Below are 24,498 nucleotides of genomic sequence, written 5' to 3'. Positions count from 1 at the left end.
TGTATTTTAGTGTTGGTCATTATTACTCGGAGAGCTAAGTATTTTTTTAAGTGGTACTTGGTGTAACAACTTTTGAGAACCACTGATTTTTGAGTAAGAAACAAAAGTGAGCTTCAAATGAAATGATTTGGTCAAGCTAATTGCTGACCTTGAGTAAACATAAGGTAAATCCTCTTTTATATTTCATAATTGTTAAATGTTTACAGCTCTAAAGGAAACCAATGCAACCCTGTTGCTCATATCATAAAAGGACATATTGATATTATTGTTGTTTTTTTTAAACATTGATTTGCAACCGTCATTTGCACCCCTGTTCCCGCAACTAGAGTCATACCAAAATGAAATTACACTGAATGAAAAAACCTTCTTTAATTGTGAACGATTTATCCATTCATGCATTTTCTGTACAGTTTATCCTCACTAGTGTCGCGGGCGTGCTGGAGCATATCCCAGCTAACTGTGGGCAGGAGGCGGGGTACACCCTGAACTGGTTGCCAGCCAATGGCAGGATTTATTCAGCTAAATCTTTGATTGTTGTTGTTTTTTTTTTACAGGTGTCAGAGTATCTGTTACAGGGTTGTGCCAAACACGCATATATGATATGAAAAAAAGGAAATGTCTCATAAAAAGTGTATCTTTGACAGCTGAGCTGAACGAATCCAATTATATCATGGGTTATCACCTGTTTCTCTATAAAATATTACAATTTACAATTTTCTCACGAGATATGTACTAACTTCCTTAACGGTTATTTCAACACATTCTAGTACTAATAAAAAAAAAATAATTTCCATATTTTTATATACAAATTGAATTTGTCACTTTTGCTGGATGTACTTTTCTCGAAGAGACCGCCCCTGCGTGTCAGTTGCCCTGGAAACGTACACGTGTCCGTGACGTGACCCTAACTCCCATTTCCGTGTCAACATGGCGGCGTGCATGGCATCCCAGGCTGCTACGAGAGGGCTCAGGGCAGCCACGTCTAAGAACCTACTTGTGAACAAACTGAAGGTACTGTCTTTTCCTTCCTCCTCAGAATGCCGGTGTGTGTTCTCGTGTCGGATTCGATGAATGTCCGCCCGCTGGTATGGTCTGTAGCTTACCCCGTTAGCAAGTTAGCGCGTCAAACGAGAGGCGTGAAGTGAATTCGGTCAAGTTGACAGTAGGGCAGCCAGTTGTTGACATGACGTGACGTGACGTGACATGACATGGCATGACATTACAAGACGTTTGTGATGTCCTGTAATATTTGTCACTGCGCGTTACGTGACTACAATGACAAGAGCCCACGTGATGTAAACATGTTAAAGCAGATCAAAATAAACGACAATGACATCATACGGATTGACATGGCACCACGTAAAACCGTATGTGGGTGCATCGTTCGTCACTTTCAGTGACCTTGTCATAACTTACTGATGAATTGAGCCGAATCGTTTTCTGAAAGCTTTCAGCAGAGAACGGTCTCAGTCCCCATAGCACCACCCTTTCGGATAAGACTTAAGTGTAAAGGTCATACTTTGTACTTTGACCAATTGTTGACTGATTTTGGTACTTTGAACAACACGTTTCTTCCGATTTGATCTGTTCCTAATCCTAACAAATAGTTACTATTACATTGATTTTCTATATAGATTCAGCCATTTTCACAATTAGTAAGTCTCTTATTTTCTCGTGCGTACACATACAACAAATCACAAAACTGCTCTGATTAACTCATATGTTAATATTGTAATATCCATCCATCCATTTTCTACCGATTATCCTGTTCATGGTCATGGGTGAGCTGGAGCCTATCCAGCTGACTTTGGGTGAGAGGCACAAAGTACACAATGGATTGGGAGGTAGTCAATCACATGGCACAAAGAGACAACCAACCAGTCACACTTACACTGACACCTATGGGTAATTTGGAGTAAGTATTCAGTTAATCTAATGCATGTTTTTGGAAAGTGAGAACAAAATGCCATACCCAGGAGAACATGCAAACACCACACAGAAAGGTCGTAGCCAAGATTGGATCATAAACCACATAAACTACAAAGTTACCCTTTAAAATAAATATTTTGCGTAAATTATTTTACCTTTGGTTACTTCACACTGAGGCTTTATTATGTCATATTCTGATGAGAATGACAAACAAGTATGCTTGCTCAGTCACAATCTAACTTTATTTACCATATTGCCATATAAAAGGATAGTGTGAATATTAAAAAAAAAGAAAGTTACAAAGAGTTTATTACAAATAGAGAAGACTGCATACAGTAATGAGTAACAGTTGTTCCTTGAAGATGGAATTTGTATCCTGTACTATTACAATTGAAGTGTTTTTTTTGTGTGTGGTGCTATTAAAGGTCTCGAATCATGAACTGCACTTCTAGTATGGCTAGTGGGGATAATGATGCTGTTGACACAGTGCCAGTGTACAGCACCTGCTTGTCACCACTGTTTATAGATGGAAACTGTTTAGAACATGTTTAGAGCATGGCTGCTCACATGGTTTTGTTTACTTGTACAATGATGTGTTATTGATGACATTTTATAAGGACATCAGAGTTCGGTCACTTACTCGTTATAATTTTTCGTGATATCAGACTGTTAAATGTTGATACTGATGAGGTCTTGACAGGAGATGAATAACCCAAGAGCTACATGTATACCCTCAATAAGAAAGTGGCATATGGTAGGGATGGAGCCAGGCAGGCAGCTGGCTTTCTGTCTCCTGAGACACGCTCTCAGCAGTAATTATCGTCAACGCCACTCCTGGGACATGCTTCCTCACTCCTACCTAACTGCTGCTGTACTTAATACCACACAGGAATGCAGCCCAACAACCCACCTAAATGCCTCCTCATGTATGCATGATACACGAAAAGTTGCACACAAATGTGCTCCCACTGACATATCTAGATGGCTGGATTGACACTGCAGTGCTCAACTCCAATTTAATGTCTATATCTGATTTTCTTGGACTGTCTGTTAACATGTACATCTCAAGTAATACTTATTCAATATGGCTGTCTTAACAATCATGGAACACAAAAAACAATCTGGGCATCTGCCTGCGCGGACCCATATTGCACGTCAATAACTACACAACACTGTCAACAGCGGGCCACAAAATCAGGCTTCAATTATTAAGACGTTTTATTAAGACGTTTCAGAATTAAGACGTTCTTTCAGCTTTCAGGCACTCCGGGGGTTATCACTGAATGCTCGGAAAACACTGCCCCGCAGAACATCCAGCTGTCAGTCAAATACGTGCCTCCTCCCCTTGCTCGTTTTGAGCGGTAAGCATGCTCTCATGGGCCGCAGAGAAGCACCCTGTGGTGGCCAGGTAGCCTCCGAGCCTTCTGAGCTTCAGCGGGTGAATTTTTCCCTTCTTTGCCTCCACTGAAATTCAGTGGGCCATTGGCGTGGTTGGTGAGGCCACCCATGGTGCTCTTGAGGTGGCAACAGCAGCGCAATGCACCCTAGCCCCCTGGATGATTATTTTTTTCCCCTTCTCCTCCTTGTCCCGGAACCTCGTGGCCAGCAACTGTGAGGCTGATGGCCGTAACGCTGTTTTGCCAGAGCCGCCAGCATTCTCTAGCTGCGTGACAGAGACTGTAGCCCAAATAACACATAACACTTTAGGGAAGATGTATTTTTTCCAGGTTGTAGGCATAGCTTGATGGATAACTGCATGCTGTAGTGGTAGAAATGGGCTAAGTTATTATCAATAAGGAAATGGCAATTGCGCAAAATAGCCACTGCATGGAATGATGGCGCTTGGTCCTTATACAGTGGCGCAAAAAAGTATTTAGTCAGCCACCAAGTGTGCAAGTTCTCCCACTTAAAAAGATGAACGAGGCCTGTAATTTTCATCGTAGGCATACCTCACCTTTGAGAGACAAAATGAGAAAAGAAAAATCCATAAAATTACATTCTGATATTTCAAGATTTTATTCGCAAATTATGGTGGAAAATAAGTATTTGGTCAATAACAAAAGTTCATCTCAATACTTTGTTATATACCCTTTGTTGGCAATGACAGAGGTCAAACGTTTTCTTTGTCTTCACAAGGTTTTCACACACGGTTGCTGGTATTTTGGCCCATTCCTCCATGCAGATCTCCTCTAGAGCAGTGATGTTTTGGGGCTGTCTCTGGGCAACACAGACTTTAAACTCCCTCCAAAGAGTTTCTATGGGGTTAAGATCTGGAGACTGGCTCGGCCACTCCAGGACCTTGAAATGCTTCTTATGAAGCCACTCCTTCGTTGCCCAGGCGGTGTGTTTGGGATCAATGTCATGCTGAAAGACCTCGCCACGTTTCATCTTAAATGCCCTTGCTGATGGAAGGAGGTTTTCACTCAAAAATATTAAGAGTGACCAGCAGAGGGACCTGTTTGGACATATTTAGGATGAAAAGATTGTACACCTGCTATAGTTCCTATTTTGCTCTTCAGAACGAAACGACTGTCGGCAGGCATGCTGCAACTGTGGGAGTGTGCGAGGTGCGTTCAGGGACACTGCATAAATGGGAGTGAATGTGTTCTTTTATAATACAGTATATCCATCCATCCATTTTCCATACCGCTTATCCTCACTCAGGTCACGGGCGTGCTGGAGCCTATCCCAGCTGACTGCGTGAGGCGGGGTACATCCTGAACTGGTCGCCAGCCAAGCGCAGGGCACATATAAACAAACAAACATTCATAATCACATTCACATCTACGGGCAATTTACTAGAGTTTCCAATCAATCTACCATGCATGTTTTTGGAATGTGGGAGGAAACCAGAATACCCGGAGAAAACCCACACAGGCGAGGCCGGATTTGAACCCGGGTCCTCAGAACCTTGAGGCAGTTGTGCCAGTCGTCCATCTTTCCGCCCGTATTACAGCACATAATTGAAACAACTGATTACTAGGAACATTATTCGAATCAGAATGCTTTAGTTAAAACACTATATGATCATATTGTGATAATATGGAATTTATTTTTTTGTAATATAAGAAGAGATAAATTATTTAAATATATTCAGCCAGAGCTGTGAGGAATGCAAAGTTATCAATGTCCTTTCACCATTGTTGCTGTGCTGCGTTTTTTTTGTTTGCACATTAAGGACAAAAGTCATGTTTTTTTTTTTATTCCTCATTTAAAAAAAAAAAAAAACATTCAAGCAATAAGTTTTTTTCTTATGCTTTTGAGATTTTAGGGTGAAAGTGGCAGCTGGCTACTAGTGTGGACTGAATGGGTGGCAACAATGGGGAAATGAAATGCCAGTATTTTGAGGGTAATAGTTTGTGAGCAACATGTTGTTAAAAAAAAAAAGAACAGTGAACTAGTTCATTTTTGGACTGGTGAACTTAGTTCAACATTTTGAATTATGATTTATAAACTAAACCAGTTGATTTTTGTAAAGATGAACTTTGAACTAGTTCATGTAGAAAATGAACTTTCCCAGCACTGATCCTGTATTATAACATCGCAATATATATTGCAGGTTAAAAAGAAATCGCAATGCCATTTTTTTCCAATGCCGTGCCGCCCTACTTCAAACATATTTAATGTATATAAAACACAAAAACAAAACACAAATGACTTTACTTGGTCTCTAATCCTTGCGTTCGGAAAAAGAAACAAGTGAAGAGAAACCTTTCTCACAGAGAGATGGTCGGAAAAGGAAGGAGAAAGCATTGGCGGAAAGGTAAACACAATTGTTTCTCTATTGTGTGGGGTTTACCGGCTCTGGCTATCAGGAGCCTTCATGATACGACGCTCGCTTTGTTTTGGCTACGCCTTTACCACTACAAGACTCAATTGTGGACTTTGATTGTGTCAGTTCATCAAATTTTCGTAAAAGAAAACCTGGCGATTTCTCCATCAGTGTCGTCTTATGAAATAATTCATCAAAATTTGTACAACATCCCACCTCAATTACTTTTTTCCTCAACTTTGTTCATGACAAGGATCAATATTGTTTATTTTGAAATGTGTTTCTGTAGCATTTGATAAATATGGGTAGAGTGGGGTATTTAGTTCTAATCCTAACTTTTTTTCACTAGGATATTCTTTATATATATCAATATATCACGGGTTGTTGCACGTGACGTATAAAATCACTATATCGTGACTATCGAGTACAAATCCTCACGTTATGTTTTCTTCTTTCACTCTCTACTGGTGCGTCTCTCACAGTTAACAGCACACCCCTGCCCATCCAGAAAACTTCTGTGCGCATGCATGTTTTTGTACCAGCTTAAAACTGGGAATATTTCATTTTCATTTTCAAAATCCAACTGTAGTGTCTGCCTGATTCATTATATTGTTGTCATTCAAGAAGGGTTGATTTTAACATTTCTATAGTGATTTACAGGAGAAATCAGAATATCAAAATAAATATTGCGTGTTGATATAGTATCAAAATATCGAGATATTGGTTTTGGGTCATATCGTGCAGCCCTATGTGGATTCATATTGTTATGTTGTGGTGTCCGCATTTCCGTTTTGTGTTAATGTCATTGTGTTGTGGCATTTGCATTTGTTGTGGCGTTTTCAATTGTTGTGACCTGTCTCAGCCGCCGTACGTTTGAGATGCAATGGTTTCATGAATTCATTACTCAGCACTTGGCCACAAACCACACACTGAAGATTGGGCTCTTCCTCTCCCTCACTCCAAATAAAACCATATTTTATGTAGTTGGAGTCATATTTTCTCAATGGGTTGCACCGTTTGTTGCAGCTAGCGGGGGTTTCACAGGCGTTCACACATGAGCCACTTTTGTTGACGTAGCGCTGCCATAGCTTGGATGAATTACCAGTACCAATAGTGACCTATCAACAAAATCTATTTAAAAAGAAATGAGTAGTGTCGGCCATTGGGTGTAATCACGCCAAAACAACATCATTAAACCAGTACTGTACAACTGTACTTTATTTTCCTCAACTGTCCGTCTATGGGTACGTTCACACTGCAGGGCATGATGCCCAATTTGATTGTTTTGTGAAATACTATAACTGCTATTTTTATTTAGTAGTTCACATTACAACAAATGCGACGTCTACTGTGGATGGAATGAGTCTGTGACGTCACATGCGTGCGCACTAACACGAGGCGCCGTGTTTACAAAAGTAAATATGGCCCCTTGCGTAAGGCTCATCATGACTCATTTGGGACAATTTCAAGGAGTTTGTGCAACTGGAGACACCGTTTTCTTAGCTTTATCAGTTCTAAAACATCTTTTCACCACTGACAGTTTTTTTGCTCCTTCATCCGCTGTCTGTTTTGTCAACAACTGTCAAACAATTGTGACGTTTGTCGCCTTTTGATGACTTATAGGTCATATAAGCGCAAAGTGAGCATCCATATTGCACTTGCATTGGATACATCTCCGATTTATATCCACATATGAAAGAGGCCAGGGTCAGATATGGAAAAAAAAAAAAAATTAATTATACTGTTCACATTGATATAAAAAAATAAATAAAATCAGTTACATGTCACATTGGGCAAAAACGTTGGAATTGACCTGCAGTGTGAACATAGCCTTTGTCTCCAAAGTATACATACACACACTCTCTGCTTCCTCTCTCCTCGTCCCTCGACTCAACCATGCCATCACAAATCACACTTGGTTACCTTGATGGCCTCCCAGATAATCAGAAATTAAAGAACTAATGAACAAACTGCTCAACAAAACTGCAGGGTTGTGACTGTGAAAATACAGCGGTTGAAATAAGTACTTAACACGTCACTCGTAAATATATTTCAAAATGTGCTATTGACATGAAAATTTAACCAGATGTTGGGAACAACTCAAGTAATCCATAAAGAGAAAGAAAGTAGAACAAATAAGATTGGAAATTAAGTTGTGTGTAATAATGTGTAATGACACAGGGAAAACGTATTGAACACGCCAACTGGTATTTATTTAATGCTTTGTACAAAACTTTGTTTGCAATGACAGGTTTAAGACCCTCCTGTATGGAGAAACTAGTCGCATGCATTGCTCTGGTGTGATTTTGGCCCATTCCTCCATACAAGCAGTCTTCAAATCTTGAAAGTTCAGTGGGCTTCTTTTATGGACTTTGAGTTTCAGTTATTTTCATATATTTTCGATTGGATTCAAGCCTGGGCCATTCTAGTGGCTTTATTTTTTTTCTTTCAAACCAGTTGAGAGTTTCCTTGACAGTATGTTTTTGGATCATTATCTTGGAGAAATGTCCACCCTCGTTTCATTTTCATCATCCTCGTAGACGGCAGCAGATTTTTGTCAAGAATGTGTTGGTATATTTGCCCATTCATCCTTCCTTCAATAATGTGAAGTTTACCAGTACCACTTGCTGAAAAGCAGACCCACACCATAATCTTCCCACCTCCGAACTTCACTGTTGGTATGTTGTTGTTTTTTTGGGTGATGTGCTCGGCCATTTCTCCTTCAAACACCTCCTGGATCATGGCATCCAAACAGTTTAATTTTGCTCTCATCCTACCATAATATATTCTCTCAGTATTTAACTGGCTTGTCCAAATGTTGTTCAGCAAACTTTAAATGAGCTTTGACATGTTTTTTTTTCAGCAATGGGGTCTTGCGTGGTGAGCGTGCATACAGGCCATGGTGGCGGAGTACATTACTCACTGTTTTCCTTGTGACAACAGTACCTGCTAATTCCAGGTCTTTTTGAAGCTCATGCGAGGAGTACCTGATCTAGACAAATTTATGGTGGTATGATTGGCTTTCCACTCACGTATTATGGCCCCAACTTTGCTCACTGGAATGTTCATAAGGTTAGATATGCGCCTGTAACCAATGCCATCGTTATGTTTTGCAACATTTAGTTTGCGATGGTCTTGAGACAGCTCTTTGCTCTTAGCTATCATGAGATGTGTCTTGACTCACACCTTAGCAATGAGACCTTTTTGTTGGCCATGAATTAGGACTGAACCAACTGATATTCATTTGCACTGACAAGGGGCTTTATTGCTGTTTGGTTATTCATACATTTTAGGTGTTGTTTTGGCTTTCCATGCCTTTTTGCATCTCCCTTTCCTCGTGGTCAATACTTTTTCCCTGTCATTTCACATTTTTACACACAACTTAACACATTCACTGCCATTGCCGGCTTTAGAAGTCAAATATCCATGTTAACTGGGAAGGCTGGCATTGAATGAGTTAATTTCTGAGCTTATTTGTTCTACTTTCTTTGTATGTATGGATAACTTGTTGTTCCCAACATCTGGTAAAATTTTCAGGTCAATAGCACCTTTGGAAGTATATTTGGTGAGGAAAATGGTGACGTGTTAAATACTTATTTCAGCTGCTGTATTCATTCATTCATTTTCCCTGTAGCCCTGCATACCACTGGGGTACTACACTGAGAATCACTGGAATAAAGTATAGACTGCACAGTGCATGCTCTTTTACACATAAAAGCACTTTTATGTGTAAAAGTGAATTCATCCTTGTCAAGGAGGGAGGACATAATTGGGTGGCTACTGTGTTTATACCAAGAAACAACCATACTATGCAATAGTTTTATAATGACAAAAACCAAGCTTTGGACCTTTTATTTTGTTAACTTTATAACTTGACTCTAACATACAATACCTTGGGAGAACACAATGTAGCTATTTTGTTGGCTTTTTCTTTGAAAATCGCACATTCACAGTGACATTGTTTTTGATATAACTGCACTATCAAAGCCTTTTTCTGACTGGAGTGCTGATTATTCCCCCCCCCCCCAATTTTCCATTGATAATAGTGTCAGATGTCTGCGTTAAGGTTTCTCAAGCACATCCTACTTAAAGGACCTTCAATCAAGTCAAGGTCTGGGCTATGTAGTGGCCCCTCCAAGTGTCTCATTCTCCTTTAAATCCCATCACGATTTGAGCATAATCTATCTTGTGTTTGTCTTCTTGGAGGTTAAATTATTAGTAGATTCAGGCAGGAAGTCAGCTACCAAAGGTACAAACTATGACAAAGGTCTTCCAGACATGGAGTTATGATGCAACAGCAATTCATACTAGCTTTAACGTGTTTCCAGGAGTAGTGCATAGCCACTGAGTTTTTGTGTGTAAAAGGACCCAACTAAAACCTCTCTCACACAATTCTAATTATGCTGGGAATACAGTAACACCTAATCTATAAAAGAATTTTGCTTTTAGCAGACTTGCACCAATATGGTCACGAGTTTTGTGTCGTGACCAAAAGAACAAGATCCTGGATACAAGTGGCCAAAATGAGTTTCCTCTGCAGGGTGTCCGGGCTCTCCCTTAGAGATAGGGTGAGAAGCTCTGTCATCCGGGAGGGGCTCAGACAAGAGCCGCTGCTCCTCCTCATTGAGAGGAGCCAGATGAGGTGGCTCAGGCAACCCGTTTAGGATGCCTCCTGGACGCCTCCCTGGTGAGGTGTTCCGGCACTTTCCACCGGGAGAAGACCCCGGGGACGACCCAGGACACGCTGGTGAGACTCCAATCCCCTCGGAAGAGCTGGAGGAAGTGGCTGTGGAGAGGGAAGTCTGGGATTCCCTGCTAAAGCTACTGCCCCCACGACCCGACCTCGGATAAGCGGAAGAAAATAGATGGATGGATATTTAGTTAATCGTATTATTGTGTTGTTTGATACAGCATTTTCTGAGCCAGCTTTATTTATTTATTTATTTTTTCATGGGTCCCAGAGTGAAGAAATCCTACAAAAAAAATGTTTAACTATAATTTCTGCCAGATGCTCTTAGAAGGATAACTGAAAGACTCAGGAGGTTCTGGTGGAAGTTTATTTTTACAGATAATGAATGGGAGTGGGAACTCCTACATGTCCAGAGCCTTTCTCGTCACCCAGAGGACAAATAACAAACAAAAGTTGTGTTATGGCTGTTGTACAGAAGAGAAGACTGTTGTGAAGACTCTCCTGCGTTCGAAATGCAAACCTACATTATACTAAACTCAAGGCAGAGGATCTCATTCAGGGGTTCCATCGTGCTCAAGGCATGCGGCAGTTGTTGGGACCAGTCAATGGTAACAACGTTGAAATCAAGCAACTGTCGACTAGTGATGGACTGAAAGGAAAATTCTTGACCATAACCGAAAACTGAAACTGGGGAGCCCTAGGCCGAAAACTGAAAGCCGAAACGCTAAAAGGAATTATCAATCAAACTGAATTTGCAGTTTTTCAACTACATATGGGCATTGCTTGTTAATTGCAAATTCTTCTTGACTAATGTAGTGTACAAGCTCGGGCGTCGGTGGCGCCAAAGCTATGAGTTGACAACAATCAACGACGTTTTATTTTGGCTGTTTTATTTCAGTCTGAAACCAAAAATGCACTTTTGGGCTATTTTTGGCTGGCCAAATTTCAGTGCATCACGATGTCTGTGACTGCAGGTACAGATTGTTGACTGTTGTAATTAAGCAGCCTAAGAGTTTGCACGGTGCACAGATTTTTAAAATTCCACAATATATTTTTTTTTAAATTGAAAAAAGGCCCTGCTGTAAAAAAGCAGATTGTAGATTATGATGAGGCTGTACTTATTTATCTTCTTAGCGACGCTGCCTGTATGTCTTTTCATTTATGCCCACTTTGATCGCCATAATTTCAAAGCAGCACATAAGTAGCCTGTCAATGAACACGAATTGTACGGAAATGAGGTGATGTAAAGACAGTCAGGAAAATACCTTGACCCTTTTGTGCTCAGGGTTTTTCCGAGCACAAATTGAGACAGAAGTGGTACAATCCTGATCTTATTTTATTGATTTATTTTTTTATTCATTGACGTTGATATTTAAAGGAAAAAAAAAAAAAAATATATATATATATATATATATATATATATGTATTAAGCGGCACGGCGGGCGACTGGTTAACTCGTCTGCCTCACAGTTCTGAGGACCCGGGTTCAAATCCGACCTAGCCTGTGTGGAGTTGGCATATTCTCCCATGCCTGGGTGGGTTTTCTTCGGGTACTCCGGTTTCCTCCCACATTCCAAAAACATGCAGGGTAGGAAGAGTCTAAATTGGCCGAAGTTGTGAATGTGAGTGCAAATGGTTGTTTGTTTATATGCGCTCTGCAATTGGCTGGCGACCATTTCAGGGTGTCCCCCGCCTCTTGCCCAGAGAGGCAGCTGGGATAGGCTCCAGCACTCCCGTGACCCTCGTGAGGATAACCAGTACGGAAGATGAATTAATGAAAATATATATATAAAAAAAATATATATACATATATATTATATATATATATATATATATATATATATTGTAATATTATAATATATATATATATATATATATATATTGTAATATTATAATATATTAGAAATAAATAATTAGGTGTACATTTTTCCAATTTTGAAACATTTATTTTTAATGCCATGTAAACTTATGTTGGATCTCGCATCTAAAATTTTCAGCAATAAAATGTCCGAAAATAAAAATGTGCACTTATTTGTGCATATGAAGTACAAAAGTTAAAAAACAACAACAACAATAGTTGTGTATATACTCTGAAAAGAAGGCTTTACACGTCAGGATTTTTGGGGCCGATCAGCGAGTTTTAAAAAAATTATAACCGATTACCGATCCGATCACAAGATGGAGAAATGTGTCTTTAAATTACTTGTTCATTTACATGTATATTACTTATGAACTGTATACTGAGTATCTTGAAAAGTATTATCTGGCATTTTAGACAAAGGTAAAACATCAATGACATCTAGGGGGCATTCAAGGATTGGCCACTGACATAAGTTTTATGTTCAGTCAGGTCAAACCACTTGAGACAAAAATAATGGGTGCTAACTTACTGTAATTAAATTACTTTATTGCAATTAAATTACTTTAACAAATACTGTTAATGACATGCCAACTCTAACTTTCTCAGTGTCCCGGCCAGCTTTATGGACGGGTGTTGTCCAGAGTCTGCATCAGCATCTGTTTCGTTCTGTGTTTCCTTTTCCCTCCTGCATTGCTGAAACGCGGCATACTCCTCCTTGTGTACATTCATCAGGTGCCTGATCAAATTTGTTGTGTTGAAGCATTTAGATTATGTTTGCCCCACAAGGTACTTCAGTTTTGATTGCAAATGACTTACGTGTTGTCCGTCTGAGACATCGCAAAAAAGTCCCACACCTCTGACATGTTTTTTCACTGACAAGCTTGAGAAAAAAATACTTTATTGGCCTTCAGATATTTACAGTACTACGTCAGAAGACACGTGACAAGGCTCAAAATAAACTAGCTTTTAGATTCATAGACGACGGCGACGTTGAGTAAATGTCTTTAGCGGATCCAATCAATGACGTCATTAATTGGATCGGCGACCTATGACATTAAAGCCGATCAGCATGAAATGCTAATTATCGGTCCATACCGATCAAGCCGATCAGATCAGTGTAACTCAGTCTAACAGTGTAACTGTAAGTCTACTGAAAAGGTGTTGAAAAAGTGCATGTAAACAAAATATGCACAAAAATTAACATAAAAGGTGAAGTGCGTGTATACTTAAACAATATTTCTTTACTTACTAGGTTTGGGGTTGCTATTATTATTTGGAGGGTTTTTAAGTAGCACATAATTAAGTAGCATGTTTTTGGCATTGTGACAATTGCCGGTACTTGTCAAAACCTATTCAGTTTTTGCGTCTTGTCAACAAGTTTGCTTTATTGCTCCGTTGCAGGGCAATATATTCTGCAGGACATTTGACACAAATTCTCCTGCCGTGCGTCTGCTTACTTCAGTTGCCATTTTGTTGTTCTTTGGTAGAGTGCGGCTTCTGTCCATACAACACGAATAACACAAAGCGTCCCCCATTGGCCAGGAGGGGAATCAATTCAGAGGATTTGCTGAATCGATATTTAAATATGTGGAAGTATTGCAATGATCGATATTTTTACACACCCCTATTGTTAACCTGACGTAAAATCGCTTGATCGATTTAAGGGGAGATATGATGTAATGCTGAGAACATTTAGTGTGCAGATCTCCATCCATTTTTCGCACCGCTTATCCTAGCTAGGGTCGTGGCCATGCTGGAGCCTATCCCAACTGACTCTGGGCGAGAGGCTGGGTACACCCTGAACTGTTCGCCAGCCAATCGCGGGGCACACATAGACAAACAACCATTGACACTCACACCTACGGGCAATTTAGTCTTCAATTACCCTCCCATGCATTTTCTTGGGATGTGGGAGGAAACTGGAGTTAGTTAGTTAGTTAGAGCTCCCAATGCTATGAGGCACATTATGCCGAAATTGCGGTTTATGTAATCTGTAGTTTTTTACTGGAGCAGGTGATTGGCCGACTGCCCAACCCCAGCACGTGCTATTCATAGGCCAGTGGTTCTTAACCTGGGTTCGATCGAACCCCAGGGGTTCGGTGAGGCAGTCGCTGGTTTTCAACGGACGACTCGACACACCGTGTGTGTGTGCATAGATGTATCCGCATTTTGAATGCCCTGTTCATGCCGTGCGGGCACTGCTGCAAATGAAGCAATTTTCAAATGCAGCAGTGCCAGCATTTTAAATGTAAAAAAATCACAGACGATCAGGCTCATTTAATCGTGGCAGCCAAAATCGTGATCACAAATAAAATTATTTTAATTGTGTAGCCCAAATTGATTTCATGGTATTTAATATGAAATTTGTACTGGCTTGATTGGGCCAGCGTCTGTAGTGTCTTGGTGGCCCAACTCCACCCTTAATGTCGGATCCTGGAAATAAATCCTAAAATGTTGATCACTTGTCTCATATCAATCTTTTAATTGTCAAAAAAAAATGTTTTCAATGTACAGCAAACATAAATTATTTGGGTACTCACTATTCCAATATATTCGGACAATGTACATTAGGAAATTACAGGAAGGAAGGTCTGTCTTAAAAAAAATGTCCCAAGGAATGAAAAAAAAAAAAAAAAAAAAATCCCCAAATATGCTGAATAAACATCTGTGTCTCTCTTTAAAAAGCAATCTGAGTGACTATGTCCTCAGACAAAGTCACAGAGAGGGCAGGCTGGGCCTCGGCAGAATCTGCATTGGACTGCCAAGTCCTTGTCACGGCTGTACTGATCCATAAAAGCCACTGAAGAACAACACCTTTTGTATAGCGTGTCCAATAAGCCAATAGACTTATTGGACAGTCTATTACGGTATTCAGCACAGCATCCTGCAACATCAGGACAGGACATTTTGCAGTTTCATGGCGTGCAGGAAGTCCAGTGTGACAATCAAACTATAATTGTGGGAAGTCCATCACTATCAAGATTGCAATTTCATGACATGCCACGACAGTTTACAAAATCTTGAATAGTCTTATTGACTGTAACATAATGAAACAATATCAAATACATACCTGCCAACTACTTCGGTTTTGCCGTAATGTTTAACACAACGTCCCAACTTCATTGGAATTGGGGTCGTATGTTTGTCCAGTATGTATATATCCACTGCCCAATATTACAATACTAAGAATTTGAAGTTTCATATTTTGTCATTTATGATTATGCTGCTTTTACAGATGTTTTAGGATTTTGCCATGGTATTGTGTCAGTATCTAGGTATTTTATGCAGGTATAGTATCAAAGTGAACATTTTTGTATCTTGATAAGACAGCACTATAGCTAACTAATTTTTGCACAATGTTGTACACTAAGGCTGCACAATTAATCAAATTTTAATCATGATCACGATTTTGGCTGCCATGATTAAATGAGCCTGCTCGTCGAGGATTTTTTTACATTTAAAATGCCGGCACTCCTACATATGAAGTGCTGTATTTGCAGCATTGCCCGGAACCTAGTCAGCCAGCCAGCAGGGGGGGGGAACTCAAGGTTAAGCCAATGTCATGATATATTAAGCTTTTATTTTGAATTGGGACCTCTTAGCACGTTGGCGGAGAGGTGGCATGTCACGGTAAGACACTATTAACAATCGTTGTGGCAGCATTCTTGACTTCAACCTTTCGGCTGGCCTTACCACAATGAAAAAACCCCGGGGGTGAATAAAGAGGGAAATCACCACTGTCGAGTTCTTTGCAGTTTGTGTCCGTCCACGACTGACCAATTGTTGCTCTGGATATTGCATTCTTCGATTTTCCAGAGGCATCTCATTGCCTAATTTATACACTGGTCAACCCACAGTCTAGCCTTATGACTCGTCATGGACAGACCTTAACCCCTTTCAAACGACACTGTCTAATTGGTGATGACATATGGCTGCAGACTTAATTAACCAGAACGCTCCTACTGGGAGATTTTCAAATGCTAAAGAAATTAACAGATTGCCAGTTGACTAATTCTAAGTAATTAATTTCTTCCCATTCCGGTTTTGAACTCTTGCATTTTCCCTGTCCATTTAGCAAACCACGTGGGGAGAAATTAAAGGCAACTTTCCATGCGCACAGACATCAGGTAACACGGGACTGAGAAACATCAAAATCATTGGCATATCTGCTGCAGTGGAATGTTTTTCTGCTAATGAGGTGGTAGTTAGCTTCTCTTTTTTGACACAGAAAATAAAATGGAGGCAAAGACCCAAAGTTGATGTGAATTCTTCTGCATGAGCAAGCGAGAGTGAACATCCATCCATTTCCTGAGCCGCTTCTCCTCACTACGGTCGCGGGCGTGCTGGAGCCTATCCCAGCTGTCATCGGGCCGGAGGCGGGTACACCCTGAACTGGTTGGCCGCCAATCGCAGGGCACATACAAACAAACAACCATTCACACTCACATTCACACCTATGGGCAATTTAGAGTCTCCAATTAATGCATGTTTTTGGGATGTGGGAGGAAACCGGAGTGCCCGGAGAAAACCCACACAGGCACGGGGAGAACATGCAAACTCCACACAGGCGGGACTGGGGATTGAACACGGGTCCTCAGAACTGTGAGGCTGACGCTCTAACCAGTCGGCCACCGTGCCGCCAAGAGTGAACAATAAGGATATTTCCACTTAAATTAAGTCACGTGACAGTTGTATGCCTCATGGGCCATTAATATGCTGAAACAGAAAGTCTTCAAACTTGACCATCTAATTAACTAATTCCCTGCCAATGCCGTCCAAAGACTTCATTAAGAATCCATCTATTCCCTGCCAATGCCGTCTAAAGACGTCAATGGCGCTTTTTAATGGGGATGGATGGGGGAGAGTCTTGTGCAGCTTATGTGTGATCGTCAAGCCTCTGGATAACTGCAATGAGGAATAGCACCATGTAGAAGGCAACAATGGCTTGAGGTGAACGTCCCTCCCTCAGAGGAAAAAGAAGGAGGGGGGTGCAAGAGACAATGAGAAGACAATGTATAGTGCAAACATAATGGGGGGAAAAGAAAGAAGACAAAATAAAAACTAAAAAAAAAAAAAACTAAAAAAAGCTTTCGGTTCTAGAAATTTATTGCGCCAAGGCAAGAAAAGTATTCCTGCGACCTACATGAATTACGCCTTAGATCATGCAGGGGAATAAAGGATGACACTCCTCAATCGGTTCCACACAAGACATTTAACTCCGCGTGTTTGTCGCGTATGAATCCAAAAGCTAGTTGATTTTTAACCTTGTCACGTGTCTTGTTGCGCAGTACTGTAACTATCTGACGGCCAGTAAAGTTTTTTCAAACTTGCACGTCGTCGGTGTGGGACTATTTTTGCGGTGTCTCAGAGAATCAACACGTATGTTATTTACAGTCTGTGCACAACTGAAGTACGTCGTGGGGAAAGTCATCAAAATGCTTCAACACAAATTTGATCGAGCACCTGAAGAATGTACACAACGAGCATGCTGCGTTCAAGCAACGCAGCGTGGGGGAGGGGGGGGGAGAAAAAAAAAAGTGTCAAACCGACTCAAACTCTGGACAACACCCGTCCATATAGCCGGGACAATGAGGAAGTTAGAGTAAGCATGTCGTTAACAGTATTTATTAAAGTAATTGAATTGCAATAAAGTAATTTAATTACAGTAAGTTAGCACCCATTATTTCTGTCAGTTCTAATTTTGATTTGACGTAAATTTATGTCAGTGGCCGATCCTTGAATGCCCCCTAGAGGTCAATGGTGTTTTAACTTTTGTCTAAAATGCTAGAGAATAATTTAACCTGGGATGGCTCCAGCACGCCCGCGACCCTAGTGAGGATAAGCGGTACAGAAAATGGATGGATGGATACACTATAGAGTACACAAGTATATACAATAAATGAACAACAGGACAAATTTGTTACATTGCGCTGTACTGTAGCTAGAAGCTTAACGTGCATAGACAGTAACTCGCGCTATGTTCGTATTGGATGGAAGCGGTTCTGCTCATTAGACGTCTCATTCACACAGATGTGTTCTTCGGGCAGTTACGTGCGATGTGGCCTTTATCTCCACAGCACTAACAGATGTTATTATCATAATATTTTCGACCATATCTTACCATCCCACGGCCTCTGCCGCGTCCTCTAAAATTATCTCTCTTTTTGCCTTGATAGTACATTTCTGCTCCTCCGTTGAGGAAGACATCTACATTATTATTTTTTTTTTTCTTCTGTCTTAACACTCTTTCTGCATGGAGGGCATGATTAACATATTCCTCCAGAGAGCCAGTTGCTAGGTTTATCCAATGTTTATCGACCCATTTGTTAATGTGCTCTCTCGAGTTCGCATGTAAAGCATTTTTCAACTGTTGTTGATAAGGGCCCTGAGGATTTGCATCCTCAGTCAATCCGCTGTTTGCTTTAAAACAAGCGGTCATTCTAACCCTGTATTCTTCAAATAGTTCATCGTCTTTTTGTTTTATCCTTGCAATTTCCGTGTAATTCGCCCTTTTGCGGAACCTGGTTGTGGTTCTTTCTATCAAGGTTCTAACTCGATGGTGTAATTCTCTGTCATCATGTGGCATTATAACACCGTGGTGTTTTGGATCCCAATCTCCCCGGCAAAGATGCCAATCAGGCCCCATTGCAGTCATCCAAATTTGTTGTGTTTCTGCACCGTTTAAATGGTAGGAATGTCTAAGATTTTCCATGTCCTCAACAAACTGGACAATGTCTACTTTGTAGGGTATGAGGCCGGCTACGGCCTTTTTCACATCCTCATTAGTTCAAGTTCTATAGACCAAAATAGTTTCTTTGCGATCCTCTTGTACATTTGGATTTGCCACCTCAATCATCGGATATAAATCCATGTCCCCCTCGTTTGAGGTTGTATTTGCCATTTTGGGAACGGGAGAAAATGTTTCCCCCATATTTTTAGACCAATGCATTTGTACTCCTCCTGATCGTAAAACTCGATGAGTTTCTGATTCACAAGTTGGAGGATGCTCATGAGGTGGCAAAACCGGGTACAAGGGCGCTGATGCTTGTGTCTCATCATTTTTCTCACTTCGTTTTTCAACTATCTTTGTTTTAACATTTCTTATCATTGGTCCTGTCTCATCATCTTCCTGTCTTTGGAACAATATATTTTTATCCTTATCTGTTTGCTCTTTTAGTTCATCTGTTAAGTTTTTCTTTTTCTCCTCTCCTTTTTCTCTTTTAGACGCCATATTTAGTCAAAAAAGTAAGTCGTCAAATCCATCTTTTCCCATTTGTGATATATTATTATTGTGCCGTTCCTTTATTTTGTTTCAAAGTTTAACTAATTTTTTCGAATTCAGCTGGCCAGCGAAACTGTATTTGGTTATCCACGTGTTTAAATGTTTTATTTTGGAAGGGTTTTGAAGTTGTACATATTTCCAATCTTTACACGTCAGGCTTTCTGTTGGATTCGTTTTATTGTTATTGTTTCCCATTTTTGTGAATTTGGAAGTCAGTTTATTCGCACCTAGAGTGACCTAATACTGACTTTATTCAAAAAATGACTGGGTGACAATGAATGTCTGAGTTATGGTAACCCTCAACCTTCTACCCCAAATGGGGCGGAGGATTCTTGCCTCTGCTTCCAAACTCAGTTGTCACTTACAATCCAGTCGTTTACATCCATACTTTTACACACACACACACACACACGATATTAGTAACGTTTTAACAAACACACGAAAACATGGAAACACGGAAACACAAAGGCACGGAATTTTAAGTACGTCTAGGACTCCGCCGTCCTTTATTTTTATTTTTTATTTTTTTTTATTTTAACACGGAATTTTAGCACGTATAGGACTCCGCCGTCCATGCGGAATTTGTCGGACTCCGCCGTCCATCAGTTACTTGCCAGTGACTAGTATTACACAAGGTTTATTTCGCTGCAGACTTCTTTGTCGCGCAATACATTCATTCTTTAAAAAAATTCCCTAAAAAATTTTTTTAAATTTAACTCACCAAAGTCGTCTTCAATCCTGTGGATTGTCGTCAACCTTCAGATCCCAGTTGAGAAGAACGAAGACCAGTCCCGGAAAGGGTCTCAATTGCCGTGGCCACGGTCTCTTAACTGGGTGTCGGCTCCACAACTGGAATCCTCGGGTATGTTGACATCCGGCTCGAAGGACCAATTTAATGTTGGATTTATCTTACCAAACATTATAATGAATAAACACAAAAGGAATGAAGACGTTGGTCATTTTACTCATGAGGAGGGCGCATGGGAGATTGTTCAGGTTACAGCCTCTCAACACGCTCTAAACAATCTCCCCCGTCGCTCCTACATTTATTTGAAAATAGGAGGTTTCTACAAGACATAATGTTCTAAGCATTAAGACACAACACAAAACATAGGACCAGACGACACCTGTCCCGTCCCAGACCACATCCGATCACGTCCTTGGTTAAGGCGCCCTTCCATCAAATGTTGCTGAGTCATCTTCTTGAAGGCGAGACATCTTTCTATCTAAATATTGTCCATAATACTAATGCAAGCTACTAATGCAAGCTACTAATGCAAAATACTAATGCAAGCTAAGCAAATAAATGATAACTACTAAAATATATCTAACAAATATTGAAAATTATTTAAAGTGAATCACAAAAAAAGCCTCGTCCTGAGGACACATGCCAACATGCTATAGAGTCTGCTAGTTCGGAAGCAATAGGTGAGACTTAGCACTTAACCCAAGGCATGTCCTGATTTATTTTCTTCTTTGCCTTTATGACTGCATCAGCGAACAATAAACACTACTACTGCATTTAACCCAGAGTAGTGGCTCAAAATGTCTGTTTAATGACTCTATGTGACACAGCACAGTAAATTTCGTAGCTGCATTACTGTATATTTTCAGTTCTTAATAACTTGTTTTTTTTTAAATTAATTTTGTAATTCTATTTTTGCTACATTTTAGAGATGTTTTGTCAAAATGCACAAGAATGCACAAGCCTACAACTAAGAGGTCCAGGAAGGAGGGCTTTGTTGAGTTTTGAGCAGAAGTTTACAGAAAATACTTTTCATGACCATAAGGCGCACTTAAAAGTCTTAAATTTTCTCCAAAATGGACGCGGCGCCTTATAATGCAGCGCGCCTTATGTGTGCATCGAGTTCCAACATCTATAAATGTTGTTGTGAGATGAGCGTTCCGCTTGCCTTTTTCTTTTTTTTAGCATTTCCTGCCGACATGCTGCTTACACAGAGGAAAAGCGGACGTGGCTGAGGTCAGGGGAGGGTGTTGTGAAGTAGGACACTAAAGCCACGCCCCCGCGCAGGGGTGTTTTTGTTTTTGTTTTTTTAACCGCTTGACTGACGAGGAGCATTTCCGTGGTGTGCATTGTGCAAAACAACATCGGTTTGGCTAAGGACCCCCGAAAATGTCACCTACGAAGAGACACGCTTACGAAGCACAGTTTAAACTGCAAGCTATCAGTTACGCGGAGGAACATGGGAATCGAGCAGCTGCGAGAGAATTCAAGATCAACGAATCCATGTGCAAGTGGAGGAAGCAGGAAAACGAGCTTCGCCAAGTCAAGAAGACGAAGCTGAGTTTCCGCGGGAAAAAAAAGAAAACCAAACGCGGAAACAAGGCGAGGTCCCCCGAGTCGGAAGACCAACTCGAGCAATGGATTAATGAGCAAAGAACAACCGGGAGAAGCATTTCAAGTCACCATTCGACTGAGTGCAATAACTCGGGGCTTGCCATCATTCCGGGAGGCTTGACGAACCGCTGGACATCCGTGGAAACAGGGCGTTCAAAGTGAAGTGACCGGCCTGGGAGTCATGGTTGACAGATGGCGAATACAGCTTTACTAAGATAGAGAGGAAACGCCGGGCGAGTTACGCCACAATTTGTGAATGGATTGTGGATGCTTGTTCGAACTTTCGCACGGCAACGAGACTGACTCGAACCTGCCGTGTTTGATTGAGAACTTGCCCAGCTGTTCATTTCGGATACAGAAGATGAGGACTTTGATGGATGTTTTATGTTTTAAGCTAGCGTATGTTTTACCATGCCTGCGCCCAATAATACGGTGCGCCTTACAGTCGTGAAAATACGATACTTGGAACGGCCAGCATAACACGGAGAACCACAAGGACCAACATCTCTCTCACACGCTTTTCAACAATGAATAGGGTAAGAGCATCATTTTAGCGATTAAAACATACTTTCAAACTTCATTTTATGGGTGCAGTTTTGACAATTATCTTTTCAATTAATCCTTAGGTGAAAACAGACCTCTGCAGTCACTTACAAAAAGAACACTTAGCCGCCTGCTTCAAAATATCTGATAATGGACAATATCCTGTGGATTTAAATTTTGAAAAGGCTTTGCAATATCTTTGTAGGAAGCCATGTCAAATTCAATGCTCCAGTGAAGAGTGCAAACTCTACAAGAAAATTTAACACTTGTTACGTCTTTTGATTTGTTACCTACCTTATTTCTTATGTAAGCCATTATATTTTTACTGAAATTTCCTTTATTTGCTTAAGTGTTTGATATGAAAGTTTACATTGTTTTATTTGTATTTATATAAGTTAGCATATGTAATTAAGTTAGCAAATGTAATTATTAAATTGTTACTTGGTGTTTGTTTCAACTCAACATTAATTTGTTATTAAATGTATTTTATTATCAGCATGCATTAAAAGAAAAATACAGTATTAAAATCAATATCTAACTTTTTTTGGGTCGTAATCACCGATGTGCAAAAAGAGATCCTTTTCCTCAAACAAGCCCGCCACCTCAAATAGATTCCGATTTGGTGGGAAACACTGCCTCCACTTGTTAGAGGTCAGCAAAATGTCAAGCCCCTTACAACATGCATTATTTGATCTTTTTTCTGTATAAAACAAAAAAAAAACATTGAATCTCCTTGACACAAAGAGCATTAGTTTCATTATTACATATTGATACACCAGTGATTCATTGATGAAAATTAAAATAGTATTCACGTATACTATGAATAATTAACTTTAGATATAGATTAGATTTGTATTTTAATTATTTGTATTTTGTTAATGTCTCACCATCTCACTATTCAATTTGATTACGATTCAGAGGACTACGATTCAATCGATGCAACTTTTCTTGCAGGTAAATGTGTTCCTTACTACTCTTAAAATAATATTTTGACCCATAGTTCAGTGATTAAATAAGTTACATGACAATGACATAATTAAAATAATTAACTTCCAATATATCTTATTAAAACTGATAACATTTGCCAACAAATGTTTTTCATAATTGCAAAAAACAACAGTTGTGTTTCAATTGTGTCTATGGAATTTATTATTTTGTCTTAAAAAGCATCAGTATTCGTAATTGAAGTTACGTCAATAAATATTTCACTTACACTATAACACACAAATAAATTCACACATCACCCACATGAATAACAAATACAACACACGTGTGCAACTTTTTCACCTTCCTCAGAGTAACAGCCACAGACAGACCAAATTTGACATAATAAACTTGTATTTAGTTTCCTTTTGATTTGGGTTTTGCACACGTGATGCTCTATCATATGAGGGTGGTCCAGAAGAGTGGGTAAAATTTCAAAGTGTACTGATCCTTTTTCTCCACCTCTTTATTTCAGTGTTGCATTCCTCTCATTATGTGAGGAATTTCTTCACAATACAATGATATTTAGAGGTCGTCCCACTTTTAATAGCCCTTTATCTACCCAGTGGTAAATTTTTGGCCACTTTCAACAGGATGTTTTTGAAAATCAGTAACTCAAGATACCTTATCATCTTTTGGTTTGGGGAATGCATTTTTCAATAGAGAACAAAGTTCTCCTTCTCCTTTACGTTCACATATGAGGTTATTTTTTTTTAGGACAGGAGATGGGAGGGAAGACAGTGGGGAGGATTGCGATTCTGGCAAACGGTCAAGGATTTGAGAAGTTGCTGGGTATTCCAAGTGCTGCTCGAAGTGCTGGAGAAGATCAGGTCGTGCCGTGTCTGTAATTTTGGAATTTGCGACGAAGTAGTCAAATTTGACACAACTGCAAGGAACACTGGCCTCCTAAAAGGTGCGTGCGTCCGGATTGAGGAAGGTCTTGGGAGTTGGCGATGTTGGCGTGCCGCCATCGTGTGTTGGAAATTGAGTCGTCTTTGGGCACATTGGAGGTCTGGAAGTTGCCATTTTCAAGTGCTTCCGGAAGGAGTGGTCTACCATCAACCAGCAAGACCACACG

At 40.2% G+C, this 24,498-nt stretch overlaps 1 protein-coding gene across 2 annotated transcripts in view; it reads left to right on the top strand.

Moving 5' to 3' along the window:
- Positions 1 to 926: 926 nt before the first annotated feature.
- Positions 927 to 24,498, top strand: part of suclg2 (succinate-CoA ligase GDP-forming subunit beta) — a 128,424-nt gene continuing 104,852 nt past the window's right edge. For both annotated transcript variants that reach the window (XM_061687712.1, XM_061687713.1), the window contains exon 1: positions 927 to 1,011. In XM_061687712.1, the coding sequence (XP_061543696.1) occupies positions 928 to 1,011 (84 nt within the window). In that variant the 5' untranslated portion in view covers position 927. The remainder of the gene's footprint in view (positions 1,012 to 24,498) is intronic.

The sequence above is a fragment of the Phycodurus eques genome, chromosome 10 (assembly GCF_024500275.1).
Source record: "Phycodurus eques isolate BA_2022a chromosome 10, UOR_Pequ_1.1, whole genome shotgun sequence".
NCBI lineage: Eukaryota > Metazoa > Chordata > Actinopteri > Syngnathiformes > Syngnathidae > Phycodurus > Phycodurus eques.
This window is presented reverse-complemented; position numbering and strand designations above follow the sequence as displayed.